General features: G+C 51.2%; 1 protein-coding gene across 3 annotated transcripts in view; it reads right to left on the reverse strand.

The window, feature by feature from the left end:
* Positions 1–16,843, reverse strand: part of LOC125954302 (gamma-aminobutyric acid receptor subunit beta) — a 68,088-nt gene that overhangs the window by 49,155 nt on the left and 2,090 nt on the right. For 2 of the 3 annotated variants that reach the window (XM_049684482.1, XM_049684481.1), the window contains exons 2-3: positions 15,286–16,582; positions 2,374–2,471 (exon numbers count right to left, since the gene is read on the reverse strand). In XM_049684482.1, coding sequence (XP_049540439.1) covers positions 2,374–2,471; positions 15,286–15,410 — 223 coding nt within the window. In that variant the 5' untranslated portion in view covers positions 15,411–16,582. Of the gene's footprint in view, positions 1–2,373; positions 2,472–15,285; positions 16,583–16,799 lie in introns of all 3 variants that reach the window. The other variant, XM_049684483.1, reaches the window with a different exon arrangement.

Raw genomic sequence — 16,843 nt, forward strand, 5'->3', positions numbered from 1 at the left:
CTGCTGCAGTACATGCTTGCTTCTTTGCTCCGACGATCCCCGTGTGGATAAGGTTCGATCGCACATGTTTGAGGTGCGTTTATGCGATTAACGAAAACGGAAACGATTAGAAAGAAAGGTAGCTGTAAGGTAGGTAGGTTGGCCTATATTGATGATTAAACATTCACAATAAAAAACAAGAAAGAAACACACGCACATACACACAGCTACAGACCCTTGCATATTGAAGGGTAATAAGCGGTAATCACAAAATAAGGTAAGAATTTGGGGAACGGAATAGAGAAAACGGTCTAGAGCGTACAGATCAGGCCCACTCCGTCTCGGTGAGTGTCTGTTGATTTCGATCGCCCCGTTACCAGCAGTGTGTGTGGCCGTTGCACTAAATACTATATATGGTTAACTATTGAATCCACACCCTTCCGAGGGGATGATGTTGACCCCGTCCATTAGGTCGCAGCTTTTGTTCTGAGGGGGTTCTTTCCAGTATTCTGGATCGCTTACGCGTCTTTCAATGGAAAGCGATGGAAAAACGGACAAATGACGAACGAATGAAACACTCGAAGAGATAGGGATGCTGAGTAACAATGACGCACGAAAACATACAGCAAACGACAACGAAAGGTGACAACGTTTTGGGGTTTGGGGTCGGCGCCTCGTTTACAAGCAGATTGGTGGACGCTTGGATCGCGGGCCACGGCGGTGGCGATGGCGTTTGTTGGTCCGACCACCGTTCTGTTCTGTTTGTGCTCTGCTCCACGGAGGGTTGTAGATGGTTGTAGACGCTTGATGGTTTGGGGGTTTAGGTTGTACCTAGAGGATGGTTGGTTGGTTGGTCGGGGGTGGTTGGTTTTTTGGGGCATTGAGAGTTGGGAGCGGGTTGAAGGCGACGAGGGCGAAATGAAAAGGAAACCAAAAACAAAAAACGAATGTGCTTAAGGATGGAACGAACGTGAAGTCTTCGTAGATGCAAACAGAATACAATCCACGTTGGCATCCCTTCCGTGGATTCTGTTTGCATTGTGGGTGAGCAGCCGAGGCGAGGGGGGAGCTGATTTGGTGAGCAAAACCACAACCCCGGCTATTGATCGTGTGCCTTCAGTGGTGAGTACCGAGCACCTGGCGGATTCCTACTCGGAAGCAAAGCACTCGCCTGGTGTGCGCCTCTGGTGTACCGATTGCAATGCCCTCTTCCCAGTTCCTTCCCAGTGTTCTCTCGATGAAACTTCGGGAAAACGAAAAAATTAATTAAAACAAACAACGTCAAACCAGGGCGGGCCAGGGTACAATACGTGGCTGCCTGTGTTGCCGACCGAACGACCGACCGATACCAGACCACCAGAACGGCCTGAAGGTGTTCTGTTTGGTGGGCGCAAAATGGGGTGTATGATTTCTGCTTTGACTATTTGGCTTTTGCTAGGAGCAGCAGCAGCAGCAGCAGCAGCAGCAGTAGCAGAAATACCACGCATGGAGGTTTGTTCGTTTGTCGTTCTACCGGAATGCCGGACCGTGTGGCGTGTGGGTTTTTCGGGAACAGTCCGCCCGGTTGAACTCAGCGTCAACAACAAACGGTGTCGATCCTAGCGCCCCCTTCCGTGTGATGTATTGCACACACATACACACACAGACACACATACGTAGAATAACAAGTGCAGTTCCGGTGGTCGGACCGATTAGCCGAGGGCGACAACACGGCACGGGATGAGTTTGGCATTCGATTCCGGTTGCACCATCACCACCTCTTGCTGGCCTCACCCTGGAGAAGATGCTTGAGGCTCACACCCTCCGGGGACAAGCTTCGCGGATGAGCTGTTAGGTTCGAGTAGCATTCAGGATTTTGGCGTCGATGTCGATGAGTTGTTTTTTCGCACATGTTTACTGTTTGCATCTGCTGCCACACAGAAACACACGCGCACACACATACAATCGATTGTCGCAACGGTACGTACACCCTCCCCCACCCCGTATGTACGCCACAACATAAGACACAACCCGTCGAAGGACCGTTTCACGATACCCTCAGCTTCTCAGCATACACCAGGTTCCATTGTTCCACCAGGTTCCAGGATGGGGGGAGGGCACGAAAAGAGGGGGACCAAGATACCGCCGGAGAGAAAGCCAAAGGGCCAAGGTACAGGGTGACAACGACGGTTTCTCTTTTGTTTTTTTTTCCTGTTGTTGACGACGCGAGCGAAGAAAGAAATAGAGAGAGAGAGAGAGAGAGAGAATGGGGAAAGATAAGCGAGGGCTGGGAGCACGAAGAGACGCAGGAACCGATTCGATGGAGTAGCTGCAGCGGAATCGACGAGTTGTTTTTTTGTTTTTTTTGGCGGATCTCGTGGACAGTGGACGACATCGGAACAGGGCAATACGTACCTCCGTAGTTCGGTCTTACTCTTTTATCATAACCAATGCTGAATGAATCAAGAATGGCCGATATATTGACGTCACCTAGCATACTGCCCCCACCGGTCCTGGAAGGAGAGATAGAGAGAAAGAGAGAGAGAGAAAGTGGTATTAGTGGCTTAATATTCAGAGCTGGTGTAAGGATACGGCTTTGACAATTCGGCAAAGGTACGGTTCAATATCATCTTTATTCATGTGCCACCCAGGAAGAGGATCTGCTACACCTCCCGGACGACAAACGGTGGACGGTGTTGGCTGGCTCTGAAAAACTCTGAAGAACATTTCTACCGTAGCTCGCTGGATGTTAATGAAAATGGTAAACATGGCGGAGCTGGATAAAACTTTTCCCCGCTCTCCATCCAGCATCCAGCACAGCACAGAAGTTTGATTCGCTAAATTTATGTTCGCTGTTCCGGTTGTTCCCGGACGTGGTGTCCAGGATGGCCAAATTGGAATTCCACCATGTTGTTTAGTAAATGGCTGCTGTTGCCGAAACAGAGAACAAGAGAAGGGAGATAGAGAGAGCAAGCAACAGCAAGCGCGTGACCTCAGGTTCGGGCGTTATGATATTGATCATAAATTGTGGACCCTCGCCCCGGGATAAGCCTGCTCTGCTCGTGACCCCATAACACCATAAACAGGTGACATTAATGAAATTCCAACCCAAAATCCCAACCCAACCGGCACCCTGAAGTGCGATGCGAAAAACGGAACGGCCAAATATAAAGCATTCTGGAACGGAATCGGAGCGGAGCTTTTTCGCATTAATGTGTGCACTGTGCACGAGTGAGGGTTTGCGTATCCCGGGACCGGGATGTGGCTGGCAGTGGCCTGTCGGTCTCTGCAATTGTTGCGTTCGCGAGTCACAGAATCCAGTTCCGGTCCCGCTGGATTGAATCGCGTTTTGCATTTTCCCTTAGCTCTTAGCTCCATCCGGTTGGTCCTACAAGCCTTCTTCTCCGCAAGGAAAAGCAGAACATTCCTTTAACATTCCCCACCGTCCGCTCGCCAACTAGACACTCATCCTAGTAGCGGTTGCGAGCGATTTAGCAACGGAACGGCTCTCACCAATACACACTCACGCACGTTGCTCTTCAATATTCATCCTTCTTTTCTCGCTCTCTCGCTCTCTTGCTAGCAACCACAACTGGGACTCATCGCAGTCACCGGGGTCACCTTCTCGTGCTGCAGGGCAGGTCGGTTATCGCGGTGCTCGAGCACCGATGAGTGTCTCTACTCATCCGCACCGAGCTCCTCGATGTATGTACTGGGATTCGCTGAGCAGCTCCGAAGCGCCATGCCCAGCGCCAGATTTCTCGCGAATCCTCGAGAATTTGACTCGAGCAGCTTTTTGGGCACTCGCCACTCATGTTGGTGCTAGTAGTAAGTGAGTGCACCCTCTGGTCGGGTAAACGGTCGCACCAATACTGCTATCAACGCACGAACGCACACACATACGCACACACACCGTTGGGGGAACGAACGGCTAGGAGGCCCCTGGCGATGATATGTGGCCCCTGGATTTTCCAGGCGATCCGAGAGCCTTACTCTCTCTCTCTCCCTCTCTCTCTCTCTCCCTCTCTCTCTCTCGCTCTTTCTCGCTCTATCTCTCTCTCTCTCTCTCTCTCCCTTTCGCTCGCTTGAGCGGTTACACGTTACCTGGAGATGGTGCCATTGCTATTTTGCTATGCTTCACTTCATAATGCTTCCTTTTTTTGCTTCTTCTTCTTCTTCTTTCGTTTATCGGAATTCCTTTCATCCGTTTGAACTTCCCTAGGATACAACCCGAAGCAGAAGGTAGGACGCATGCATCCCAGGATGCGTTACCCCGATAAACGCCATCCCGTCTTTAATGTACTGCCTTCCCCTCACCTCACCCCACCCCTCTAACTCCACACTGCTGCGCGTGGAGTGCTTGTGCGTATGCTGCGTGAAGATAGCCGCTTCGGTGGTTAGTCACCGACCATAATTCATGTCGAACGCACCGCAAGATCCGTTCGGTTCGCACACCAGGCACAAGCAATCACTGGTGGTCTCTGGCTCGTTCCAGGAGACTTGCCAAGGCACTTTTAGGGATACGGGATGAAAACACAGAGGGATGCGAATTGGGGAGTAAAATCATTTGCTCTCATCCCCAGCTAGGGCTTCCTGGGGGTGCGTGTAATTATCCTAGCCTGGCCAGCGTGCGCGCGCGAGAGAAAGAGAGAGAGAGAGACAAAGAGAGGCAATAACGAGGAACTACAAAGCGTATCGTACGACCCCCTTTGAAACACCCCCTGTCGGTACCGGCCACCAGGAGCCTCCATTTCCGGTAGTAAAAATAGCATTCTCACTCCAGGGGAGGGTCCAGCTCCCCATGGAGATTGCGTAGCGATAGACGGTCGGCTCGGTTGGTCCCGTACGGAACGGTTTGCTCGTTCCGTGTCGTTGCTTTAAAAGGTTTAATTTACGGCGTAACCCCTCCCCAGCTGCCCAGCAACATTCGCCTTGCCACACACACACACTACACCCTTGCACTATCATCGTTGCTATAGCCCTGCGTTAACGGCCTTGCCCGTCTTGCCACCCTTTACTCTTCCCCTTCCTTGACTTTGAGGCCACGAAATTAGCTTACAAATGGGTGGGAAGTGTGGTTTTGTTTCCCGGGGTTTTTGCATGATGCGGGGTCCACCAGTCACTATAGTTGGAGTCTCTGGCACTAGTACATACACATACTGCCATCGTTGGTGGATCGCAGCGCAGGACCGGTCGTCTCACTTCCCGGGGACCAACCGAGTGGGAACGATGCCAATTCAACGGAACGTTGGCTCCTTCTCTTCCGTTCATTTCAGAGTTTCAAAAGCAAGTTCATCCGTCATCTGGCATCCTTCAGAAGTTCTTTAAAATATTAAATGCTACTCAAAACATGAATCGATTTCGCAAACTCGCTTCTTATAAACAGGAAATAATGGATCAAGGGGGGTAATGTCTTTTGCTATCGCTAACTACCGCTGGGAGGTTTGGCTATCGCGCTCAGCCAGACAGTCGAGAAAAGCCGTCCGCCGACGAGCGGTAGGCTGTAGGTTAGGTGCCAGTCAAGGGACAGACCTCCAGTATGTAATCAAATTTATGTGTTGCTCTTAACGCTAACGCCCAGTCCAGTGTGACCCACTTTGGGTATTATCTTTTTATGCTCATCCGTTCGCTCCTTCTCTCTCTCTCTCTCTCAGCAAGATACTGGAGCCATTTTCTGGAATTCGAGAAGCACCCAAGCACTTCAACGAGTCGTCACCGAAGGAAACCGTTTGCACAAAAGGACAATTCGTTTCAATCCGTTGCCAACGGTAGCGGAGTGAATCCGATCTGATCCGAGCGCACACAGAAGCGCGGGAAATGAACCCTTGGGGATGGAAATGTGTTTCAACAAACCCCAGCTGCTGGATTAGTGCTCGAGCTACCTTTTCTCTCTCTCTTTCTCTGTCTCTCTTTGCCTCTTTCGAGAGCATAAAAAGTAAACTATTAATACCGATTATAAGAACCTCGCGCAACCGGTACGGAAGGTGGCGGATCCTTCCTTCACCCGGGACCGGGAGCGTCTGACAAATTCGTTTCCATTAATCACGAGGCGCATGGCTCAGCCAGTCAGGACTATGCGCGGGCCTAGGGAAGCTGCTAGCGGGCGCTCCAGTTCCCGGGGCACAATCCCGGGCTCATTATTGGCGCGGTAAGTGATTGGAATTTCACAGGACAAAAACGATGGGAAGAGGGATGAGGAATGAGGGAGGGAGGGGTAGCTTTTCCGGTACACCTGCTACCACCGCCACCTGCTTTCGAGGTTATTAAACCGACTGTTGGGAGTTGGTGGCGATTGCGGGTGGCATTTTGGGAAATTAAAAGAGGAAAAGAGGAGACAGAGAGAGAGAGAGAGAGAGAGGAAATGAAATCCCCGGTACCAAACTCGCTGCCGATGCTTCCCGAAGGGGCTGGTATTTGAAAAATTCCTTTTTTCACTCCAACCCCCGTCCCCTCGGTCGTTGCTTTCTTATGCATCGTTAAACTCGTGCACTTGGCTCCGCCCGGTTTCTAGTTTTGATTTATATTGAGCATTTTATTACCACCCTACGCGGGCGGTCAAGCCCGGGACGGAGATGATTCTTCGGAGCAGCAATCCGGCATGCGATGCTGCACCGCTTTCCACGCGCACTACCAAACCCCTTTTATGGTGCAGCATCGTAAACCAAACGATAAAAATCATGCCAATCCCGCTCGAAACCGGGCTGTAGGGGCTGTCCCGAAACCAGTGGGCGGTGGATGGTCCCAGAAGCATTACACCAACGTCCTTTCACAGCCAGAAGCGAAGCGTTGGCATGCTTTCGATGTTTTATGCCTGTCAATCGGTTGGCCGGTCAGCGGGCCGGCCAACCAGCCAAAAAGGTTTATCCCAACAGACAGCTTAAGATGGGCAGCAGGCCAGCAGGCACCAGACAGACCCGATGATCACGATGGATAGTAGGAAGCGTCTTTTTACGGTTTACTTGGGTATCTTCGGGCGCAACGCGGAATACGGGCGTCACGGAATGGTCTACGACTAAGAGCTTTCGCCAGTTAAGGGCAGATGCACTTGAAGCACCACGAACCGAACTTTTTACGAGGTGCGAATGTACTGTCCATGGGAGGGCTAGTGTTTCACACAGCCCGTTTGACACGACACGCCAGAGTTTAACGCCGTTGCTTTTTACAGCAACGGTACGCAAAGTGAACCATTGGGAAGCATCGTTTGCTTCCAGGAATCGTACGTCTTCATTTAATATGAACTCCTAATATGAACTCGACGCTTTGCATGTACCGGAAGGGCGTACACCTTGTCCTATTTTCGCAAGAAAGTGGCAAAACCATTTTAGAAGCTCGAAGCTCCAGGCACCACCATTCAATGGAGCTGCCTTCCCGGAACGTACCAGCACCGGATGCCTGGACCGGAGCATGGAACGGGAGGTGGTGGAATTATGAAATTCCAGAAACTTTATCATTTGCCAGAGCGTTCCGAGGAATTTCGAGACCGGAATCCCGGGAAAACGCTGGACCCCCCAGATGGATGTAAGGCCCGCGAGGCAGGGCGAGGAAGACGAACATTCGGAATCTTCGAGTTCCGATAGCTTCATTTGCGGGTGCTCCATCGTTTCCCGGCGCAAATGACATACGGGGCCAATTATGGGCCTCCCTACCCCTTTCCATCCTACCCCCCTGAAGTTTCTGTGTACTTTTGAGATTTTAATTATAATCTTTGCCCGAAATAAACTTCCGCTTCCGAAACGTTCGTATGCGCCGTTGTTCCACGGTGGTTTGAGGAGCCACCACAGCAAAGTCCATGGCGGGCAATGACGCAATGAGATATTCATTAAATCATTCAACTCCAAGAGAGACACACCGAGGAATATTGTTTGACGTATATTTCTCTGCATATGAGTACGCTGCGCTGCGCACCTGTCCCGAGACCTGTCGAGGCCATGCAACATAGCAACATAGCGGGGCTGTCGTGAACTACTTTATCCTACCACCCCTCCCCCCCCCAGGCAGTGCACAACCTGCCGTTGATCCGTGTGTCAGCTTCCGGTTTGAAAAGCCCGGGCTACACCCGGGATTGCACTGCACGGTCCTTGCAATGCACACTCGTGAGCGAAAGCGTCCCACACACATACACACACACAGAGTGGCCATAGCACATCGCAGCACCGCAGCGAGAAAAGTCAAATATGCATAATATAATGAGAATTTTATGCTTCGTTGGCTTAAAAATTATTTCACACCTGCATGGCTTCAGCCGACCGCGAACCGTGTGGGTGAGGCTGGTGAGGCTGGGGCTCGTGTACGGCGTTGGCTCACTGGCTTCAACGTTTCCGTCATATTTTTATTCATTTTATTATTGCAATTTTCCCACTGCAGCCTCTGGGGCTCGGGGAGAGGGTGATGGTTCCAGGGTACGTAACGTTCCACTTCATGGGTATGCCTTTCACTCTCCAGCTTCAGCTGACCATTTAATGCAACAAGATGCAGGCACCTCGCGAGGAAATGAGGGATAAGCGGTTCGTTCTATTTTTAGCCGTGGCCGACTGTGGCACCCCTTTGAGCACTGCCGTGGAATACAAGAGAGACCCGTGTGCGTGAAGTGGCGCACGGAAAATTACGATCACTTCAAAGAATTAACCATCATCCTTTTGATCGGCTTTCCCAAATAAAAAATGGCTAGAAGGCCCAAATGAAAATGATATTCTTCATAAATGGAGGCGCCTGGTGCCCCATTCAACAAAATGGAGACGCCTGGTACTTCATGAAATAAAACAAAAAAAATCAAAAATAACCTACGCTTTAAGAGCCGCAATCACGATTAAGCTGTGCACTGAAAGTGTCAGATACTTGGGCGCAAAAGTACTTCAAATCTCCAGAACCTCTTCTCCAGAATTTTCCTTCTTTCATCCCGTTCATCGATGGGACGCTTGCTGGATGCTTCTGCCAGCGCATTTTATTCGCGCAGCGGGTCATCGATAAGGAAAAACCGAGGGAAGTGACCAAACACTCATCTATCCCTTAGCTCCAGCGTACGATAATATTATCTTTCACCGAGATAAGCCTCGGTTCGGTTTGGACGGTGGTGGGGGAAGGAGAGAATATGATGTCGCGCTCGCTGCTAATAAAGATAGAGCGATGGTGGGCCACATGTGCAAACAAATCGCGCCAATGATGCGGTGCGGTGGGTTAATAGGCTCGTAACGCTGGCGCCCATGACTCGTAGCATCGACAAGCCGGGACAGAGCACTGAGAGCAAGATGCACCCTTTCTGGGATGGGCTAGCCGAGCCGGCAGAGTGGCATGCACATTACATGCACATCCTGGCACCCGGGGCGTGTAAGCGCCCAGACGAATGCTCTTACAAAGTCATTAAAAGCTGTAGTGTTTCCATAATTCAAAACTCTCCCCCTGTCTCGTTCTCGTTTCTCGTGCCACACATACACTTTTAGATGATGCATCCCATTGCCAGGCCGTTGTGACTGGCATTTTGCTGCCCTAATGTACCGGTACCGGGTAAGGGGTGGTTCATCCCCTTCGCACCCTTCTGGAACGATCCAATCGATGACGCTGTTGCTTCCTCCGTGGTACTATGGTGTGGAACAACGATCCCACTGAAGCTGCTGCTGCTGCTGCTTCTGCTGCCGTTAGCAACGCTCCCCAGCGTTGGTTTGCTAGCTTGCAAGATGTCAAGTAGGTCACCGGTTGTGGTGGCGGCCTATGGAGGTAGATGCAAGAAGTTGTGTGGCGCGTGTGCAGAGTATGTTCACCCGTTGGGTTGTACGACCCCGATGAAGCATGTTACTGGGTACACGGCGAGAGAATGTGCACGAAGGGGAATGTCTTTTTTTTCCTTTTCTCCTTTTGCTCCTCCGATAAGCGCAAGGGTCGATAGCAAGGGTCGGAATTGCTTCAACATACGGGCCATTGCTGGACGAGCCTTTTGCCAGCCCTTCTCGGCGACATTGGTTCGGACGCAGTCCGCTGTAAAATGTTTCCTCAGTCTGCCCAGTGTTTTGATAAACCGACGACCAAACCAAAGCGATCAATATTCACTAGCTGTTTTTTTTAATTTAATTTAACTTCACGTACCACATTGTGGAACTCAAGGTGTGTGTTTGATTTGGTCGGAAAGTTTAAATAAATACTCCAACCATTGTTTAGCGAGAAACCGACACCGCCCCAGAGATGATCACGCATCGTCGCAACCGCTGGTGCTGCGTGCAGGGGTTAAATATTGGGACAAGAAATGCAAAATTGTTGATCTAATGCTTCATCGCACGCGATTTACCGAGGGATACCCAGAGAAGGAGAGAGAGAGAGAAAACCGTCGCGTGCGGTACCAACCGACGGGCACGACGGGCACACAGTAATGTTGGTCATGGCAAAACCGGGTGCGGAGAACCTGACCTCCACCACCATCACCACCACCGCCACTACCATATGGTCATCATACTTTGCGGCGCGCCTCGGCCTCAGCTTCGGCCAGTCGGTGTGCCGGTGACCGACCGTGAGCGTGTGCCACGCACCCGTAAATCTTCGACATTGACTGTAAATCTTGAACGCTGTGCGGTGCTGGAGAGGTCAGCGGTCAGGGAGTGAAGCGTGGTAGCCGCACTATGCCAGAGCGTCCAAGCTAATAAAGCCACACGAACAGCACTAAGGGAACTAAGGGAAGGGAAGGGAAGGGAAGGGACCCTAGCGTGATTGGCTGCAGTAGCCCATATGCATATAAGTAGCGCTTTCTCACGGGAAAACAGAACCGTGAGCTACCGAATGGATGGATGGATGGATGGAACCGAACCTACGGTGGCCCCCCCCCCGTGGATGGAAACCAAAGCAAAAAGAGAGAAAAGAAAAAACGGAATGAAACTAATTTGCTAGAAGAGGGGTGAAGCGGGCTGAGGGGTTCCCCGCTAGGCAGCGCTGGTATGGCGCTGCTGAAAATGGAAACCAAATTATGCTGCTACCCTCGTGGCACCGTGGCAAGGGCAACAGCAGCAGCAGTAGTCCAGCAGAGCAATCAGGGACGTCTGTTGCTATTTTGCATATTTACTCCATTCGCCTAGTGTATCCGTGGCCGTGTGTGTGTGTGTGTCTGTGTGGCCGATAAATTGACGAGACGCGTTGGTTGTGTCGCGAACCTCTACCTTCAATCCGCCATCGTTATTCCAGTTCCAGTTTGTCCAAAGGACCAAAACAAGAAGCGAAAAAGAGAAAGATAGAGAAAGCTCTGTGAGGGTTGTGCTACTGCAAAGCTGTGCGCTAGATCACACTGACGTCTGTATGCGTGTGTGTGTCTGGCACTAAGCCCCTGACCAGCCAGAGTGCCAGTAGATGATCGAGCAGCGACCGCGGGACCGCGTCATGAATTTCAATTCCAATTCGCCCCATCCCCGAGGGGTGCCACCACCAGCAGCACCAACAGGGGAGAAGGAGACACACGCGATACCAACGACGTGGAGCCCGAACGCGCCATTTTCCTTTCCTGCAGCTAGTACGTGACAAACAGCCAACAACTGAACAGCTCAGAGGCCTCTCTGGTGGTCACCCTTCGGTCGGTCGGTCGGTTGGAAATGATTTGACGTACCGGCCACTGCAATGAGTGTCCGGGATGACCGGGACGGGGGAGATGGTGTGTAGTCACCACCACCACCACCACCACTGGGATTTGTACGCTTGAGTCACTGAGAGTCGATGGCGGTCGGTTGTTGGTCGACAGGCCACACCCCGGCTTGCCAGAGGGGTCGTACACCTAACCTACCCTTCCCTTCATCCCTCTCGGTGACCTACTTTCTCAGCCTCACGGTCTCGGGCTCACCACACACCACACGCTGTACCAGTCGATCTGACGTGATAATACGTAGCCACCCCAGAGCTACCCCAATGCTGACCACATTCTATGCTGGCGGTAACCATCCCCTTCCCACAGCGTAAGGTGTGAGACTCGTTGTGGTGTTCAGAAGCGAAGGGAGAGAGAGAGCGAGAACGAGAGAGAGAAAGAGAGAGAGCGATCTAGACACAAATGCACACGACAAACGGGTGTGAGGAAATCAAATACCTGGATACATACACCACTGGGCTGGGACCGGACCGATTCCATCCAGCAGGATCGGGCACCCGGCACCCCACACCACTGTGAACTCGCCTATGACGTCATTCTGTTCCGAACGCACGAACGAATCGGGCGGACCGGTGGCTGGTGAAGCTCCCCGAAGGGAGGGGATTGATTCGCTTCATGATGGAGTGCGCATCGCAGTGACCGCTGATTGAATGGGGATTTCGGAATGTCCCCGAGAGCGCGCGCAATGGATGGATGGATGGATGGGTTGCTTGGGGTGGCAAAAAAGCGGTTTCCATTTTATTGTTTTTCATTTCGAGCAAATGGCAACCCGGACCCGCTGCCCCTCGCTGACGCACCCCTTTTGGGAGTGGCCCATAAATGAGAGGAGTGACAGAGGGAAGGATCTCTAGGTGCGTTAACCGGCTGCTTTATCGATCCAGTAGACAACTGGCGTACGCTGAACGGTGTGCGTCCCGTCGACAAGTGCGTTCGCTCGCTCGGTGGGATTGGCAATGTCGTTGTCGGAAACGGTTTTCGCAACCAGCAGCCAGCAGCATGCCAAGGTAAGAGGTACATAACGGTTGCTGAAGGAGTACACGAAAGTACCTTTTCATTAGCGCTAAACGTTTGTATATCTTGATTTTGTTAAATTTATATCACTTTTGCGCTGATACTCGGATGCAAAATTGGTCTACAAACTGGTAAAATTTGTAATAAGTTGATAGCAAACCTAAAAATGGCTAATGATGAACGGTTTGTCGGTTGATCGGTTGTTTTGATATACTATTTTCGCAGCAGATACGAACATTGTTGTTAAAAATGCGGCTCTGTTCTTAATTGAACATAATAAAACCCCCTTAAAACCGCCATACTTCATGCACAAACGTTACATTCTAATAACGGGCTCATAGTAGACATAGCATGCATCAAAAATTCGGTAGGAAATGGAATTTTACTGAAAATTTCAAGTGGCAAGTGAAAGTGCATGAATTTTATTTCTTTTTTTACTCATTAACAAACGAAAGGCAATAAAAATATAACTTTTATTATAATTATTAGTGGTAAACATTAACGAGCTGCCTCTATGAACTAAGGGAGCAGCAACATGTTTGAAGGATAACAGGATAATTATTATTAAAAAATGTTCACTTTGATAGTAAACTGATACTGCTTTTGTATATTACAGAGCAACTAGAGTCGGGAATGTCAGTTTTTGCATTCGAATATTAAAAATGTTAAACAATTGAACGTTTGCGTTCATCATTAGATCTGATAATTCATGCTCTTTCCCTTTTAGCAGTTTCCCGACGGCAGTGGTGAATTTTTAAATAGTATAAACTATTGGATTGGTAGTGGATAAAAAAGTTTGAGAACAGTGAAAAGTAATTTAAAGAAATTTCGTTTTACTTATACCACTTTGAATACTCCTTAAAATACTTTAACGCAAGTAGTATTGAAAAAGAAACTCTAAACAACCATTTTTCGACCACAAGGCGCTTATGATTGAAGTTTTGCCAAGTTTTAGCAGCTCACTCGTAATTCCACCCCCTCCCCTTCGGCCTGTCAGTCAACCGTGCAACCGTTGATTAGCTAAGCCAACATGTTCGGCTGCAGCAGCGGCGGCAACAGCGGCAGCAAAAGTCCCTTTCCAAAACGTTAACTATTATGTTACGACCAACGATTGACGTGATAATGCGACCGTAGACCAAGACCGACCAAAAAGGTGGGAACCCAATATCCTTCCCAATTCTACTCCCATTCCTCGAAAAAGGCGTACAAGACCATGATGGATTGGATCGAACGAGACCGGCGCCTTTATACGCGACGGTGCCCTACCGCGGTTAATGCTGTTTGGGGCCCTTGGCTGAGAAATACCACACGCCACGCCAAAATGCCAGTGGAACCGATTTTCCGATTACGTACGAGTCATAACTAACCACCCCTTTGCTTCCCTGCCACCCCTATCCTCTAACAACCATCCGCGCAATTGAAACACATCGGGTTATATCGATTGATCGGGGCGGGAGGCCAACAACAACTGGCCCCTGTTTAACCTTGTCAAGTAGCAGCAGGAGAAGCATTGATGGAAGTCTCCCTTCAGCGAGAGACGTGGTATGCCGCAATACCCTCCACCCTCTCCCAGGAAGGGTGGTTAGAGGTCCCAAAATAACGCAACCTCGCATAGTCCACGGAGTTGCGGAGTCGATTACGATTGGCAAGCGGTTGGAAAAGTCCGCAATACACACCACCACCACCACCACCACCGCCGTTAAAATCCACTCGAAGGTCTCGCTGTCCGGGGCTGTTGTATGCTTTGGTTTCGACTCGAGGGCATCGGGTTCGTGAGGTGAGCGTAAGTAGTAGTGTGTGGTCAAGTGTGGCAGCTGACTCCTCGCTTGTTTGTGGTTTTCTGTTTTTTGTGAGGTTAAGAGTCGTCACTCCCTGACGATTGGGCTCATTTTTGCAGCAAGTCAACCGTCCAACCGGTACTGGAATGGCTCAGCAGAAGAAGGCACCATCCACGAGCCATTGGTCACTTGGATCCTTATCCTTGGTCTCGTGTCGTGTCGTGTAACTAAGGCAATACCATGCCCTTAAGGAGAACGTGATCTGTGCAATAAGTGCCAACGTAGAAAGACCAGCGCTGTTTTTTTTCGCCACATTCCCGGTGCCAGCAACGGAAGAAGGTGTGCCACCCCAGGTGCCCGCCTCCCCGGTCACCCATTCCCTTTGCAGCGTGCCAGCTGGAGCAGCCGCGTGAGTACGCGTGAGTAAAAATCAGGGTCTTCGTGACCAGCTCACTGCTCACGAGCGCTCACGCAATCGCTCGTTTGCTCACTAGCCGCTCACTTGTACACTACCGACTGCTGCTTCTAGTGCTGCTGCTGCTGCTGCTGCTGCTGTGCTACTCATTCTCGCTGTGTGTGTGTGTGTGTGTGTGTGTGTGTGTGTGCGGCCTCGGTTCCGGTCCCGGTCCGTTTGCTGGGTGTTCTCGACCTCCCACGGTCGCCCAGTGTTCGGCATGCTCGGGAAAGGGGGATTTTCGTTGCTTCGCTCGGCTGCTATTGTATTCAGCAACGCCCAAGAAAATTCATCCCCCACCCCCATCTCGCCTCGCATAACCTCCCTGCTGGTTCATTCTCCACCACGAATTTAAAGTCCGGTTGGTGGCAGAATCCTCGATAGGTCGCTAGGTCCGTTAGGACCTTACGAGATGATCGCGAACAACAACGTCAGACCAAAGGGGGAGGTAGGGCCAAAAGGAACACGGTACTTACCCCGCTAGCACATATGGTGGTGTCCTATTTATAGTTTGAGGCAGGAACAGAGCCAAGTTGAGTGTCAGGATGAGGACACCCAACGAAGGGCTCTTTGCGTGGGGCACTTCGAGAGTAAGCGACATGTTGACTGCGCTCTGGTGCTTCCTGTGCTGATGCCTGTCGACGACTTCGACTTCTCTATCTGCTACTACTGCTGCTGCTGCTGCTGCTGCTGCTGTTGCTCCTGTTGGTTCACCTTCCTAGTAGATCACCACCAGCGTGTGGTTCTGTTCTGTTTTCCGTGCTGATGGCCACCAAACACCCTTCTTCTACTTCTTCTCCCACTGCCTGCCGTGCTTCTCCTTCCTCTCTTCTGCACCTTTTCCAGTCCCAGGCTTTCAGCTGGAGGTGAAGAAGGTGAAGTGCACCACTCCTCGCAGTCACCTCATGTTCGCACTCGCGCGAGCGCCCTCTAGCGGCCCTGTTTTCACCGTCGTTTCGTTTCGTCGATTTCGGACGCACGGGATGCGGATGCTGAGGCCAACTGCCCTGTGTAACATACACACACACACACACGCACACACTCGCATATACACCGATACACACACACACACACACGGACACACACGGACACTGACACTATAAATTGTGTGTGTGTAGCACCTCAGCCCTCAGTGGGTCTGACTAGTCGGGGCTTTTGGGTCGTGTTTGGTGTTTTGTCCCTTTTCACCGCACTACCCGCACTAGGTTGCTGTTGTCGGTGCAGTTGTCCGCGCCGGCCACATGCAGCAGGGGCCGCATCGGCGCACCGATCGACGAGGCAACCGGGACCAACCGGACGGTGGTGGTGGTGCTGGTGGTGTTGGTGGTGGTCCAATAATGCTCGTGCTCGTGCTCTACGTCCTCGCGGGCACACTCGCGACTCGAACGGTACATCATCCTCTTGCTGGGCACGATCGTGACGCCCCCCGTTGGCGAAGAATCCCTGGCCGGCCGCACCACCACCATGGAGCCGAACACTACGATGGTACTGCTGCTCCTAGCGACACTCCTGGCATCCGACCTCTACCACCCGGCCGCACCATCCTGCAGCTGCCGATGGTGTCTTTCACTTTCACGATCCGAGCGATTGGATTGCAGCTTTCTTCTTCACGAAATTCACACGGCACACACACTCACACAGGCGCACAGACACGCGCACGATGCACGGTTCGTGCTGACTTGAGCACACGCACACGCACACGCACGTACGCACTGCTGCACGAGTTATTTGCACACTGACCTACTACTACTACCACTACCTGCCGCTGGATACCTGCAAAGCGTTGGATATTGTGAATATCGGAACTCGAGTCGATTGCATTAGCACCACGTCCAATATTGTCATTGCCACTAGGTAGCAGAAATCTGCCTTCGTCGCAGTACTATCTGGATGGCTGCCTAGAACCAGAATCCGAACGTCTCGGCCTGGCCTCGTTTACGGCCTGGACCCAACGGAAAACCCTCAAAGACGACTCCTATCTGACTATTACTTCACTTTCCAGCAGTGTCAGGTAGATTGAGGAAACAAAAAACA

Source organism: Anopheles darlingi, chromosome 3 (assembly GCF_943734745.1).
Source record: "Anopheles darlingi chromosome 3, idAnoDarlMG_H_01, whole genome shotgun sequence".
Classification (NCBI taxonomy): domain Eukaryota; kingdom Metazoa; phylum Arthropoda; class Insecta; order Diptera; family Culicidae; genus Anopheles; species Anopheles darlingi.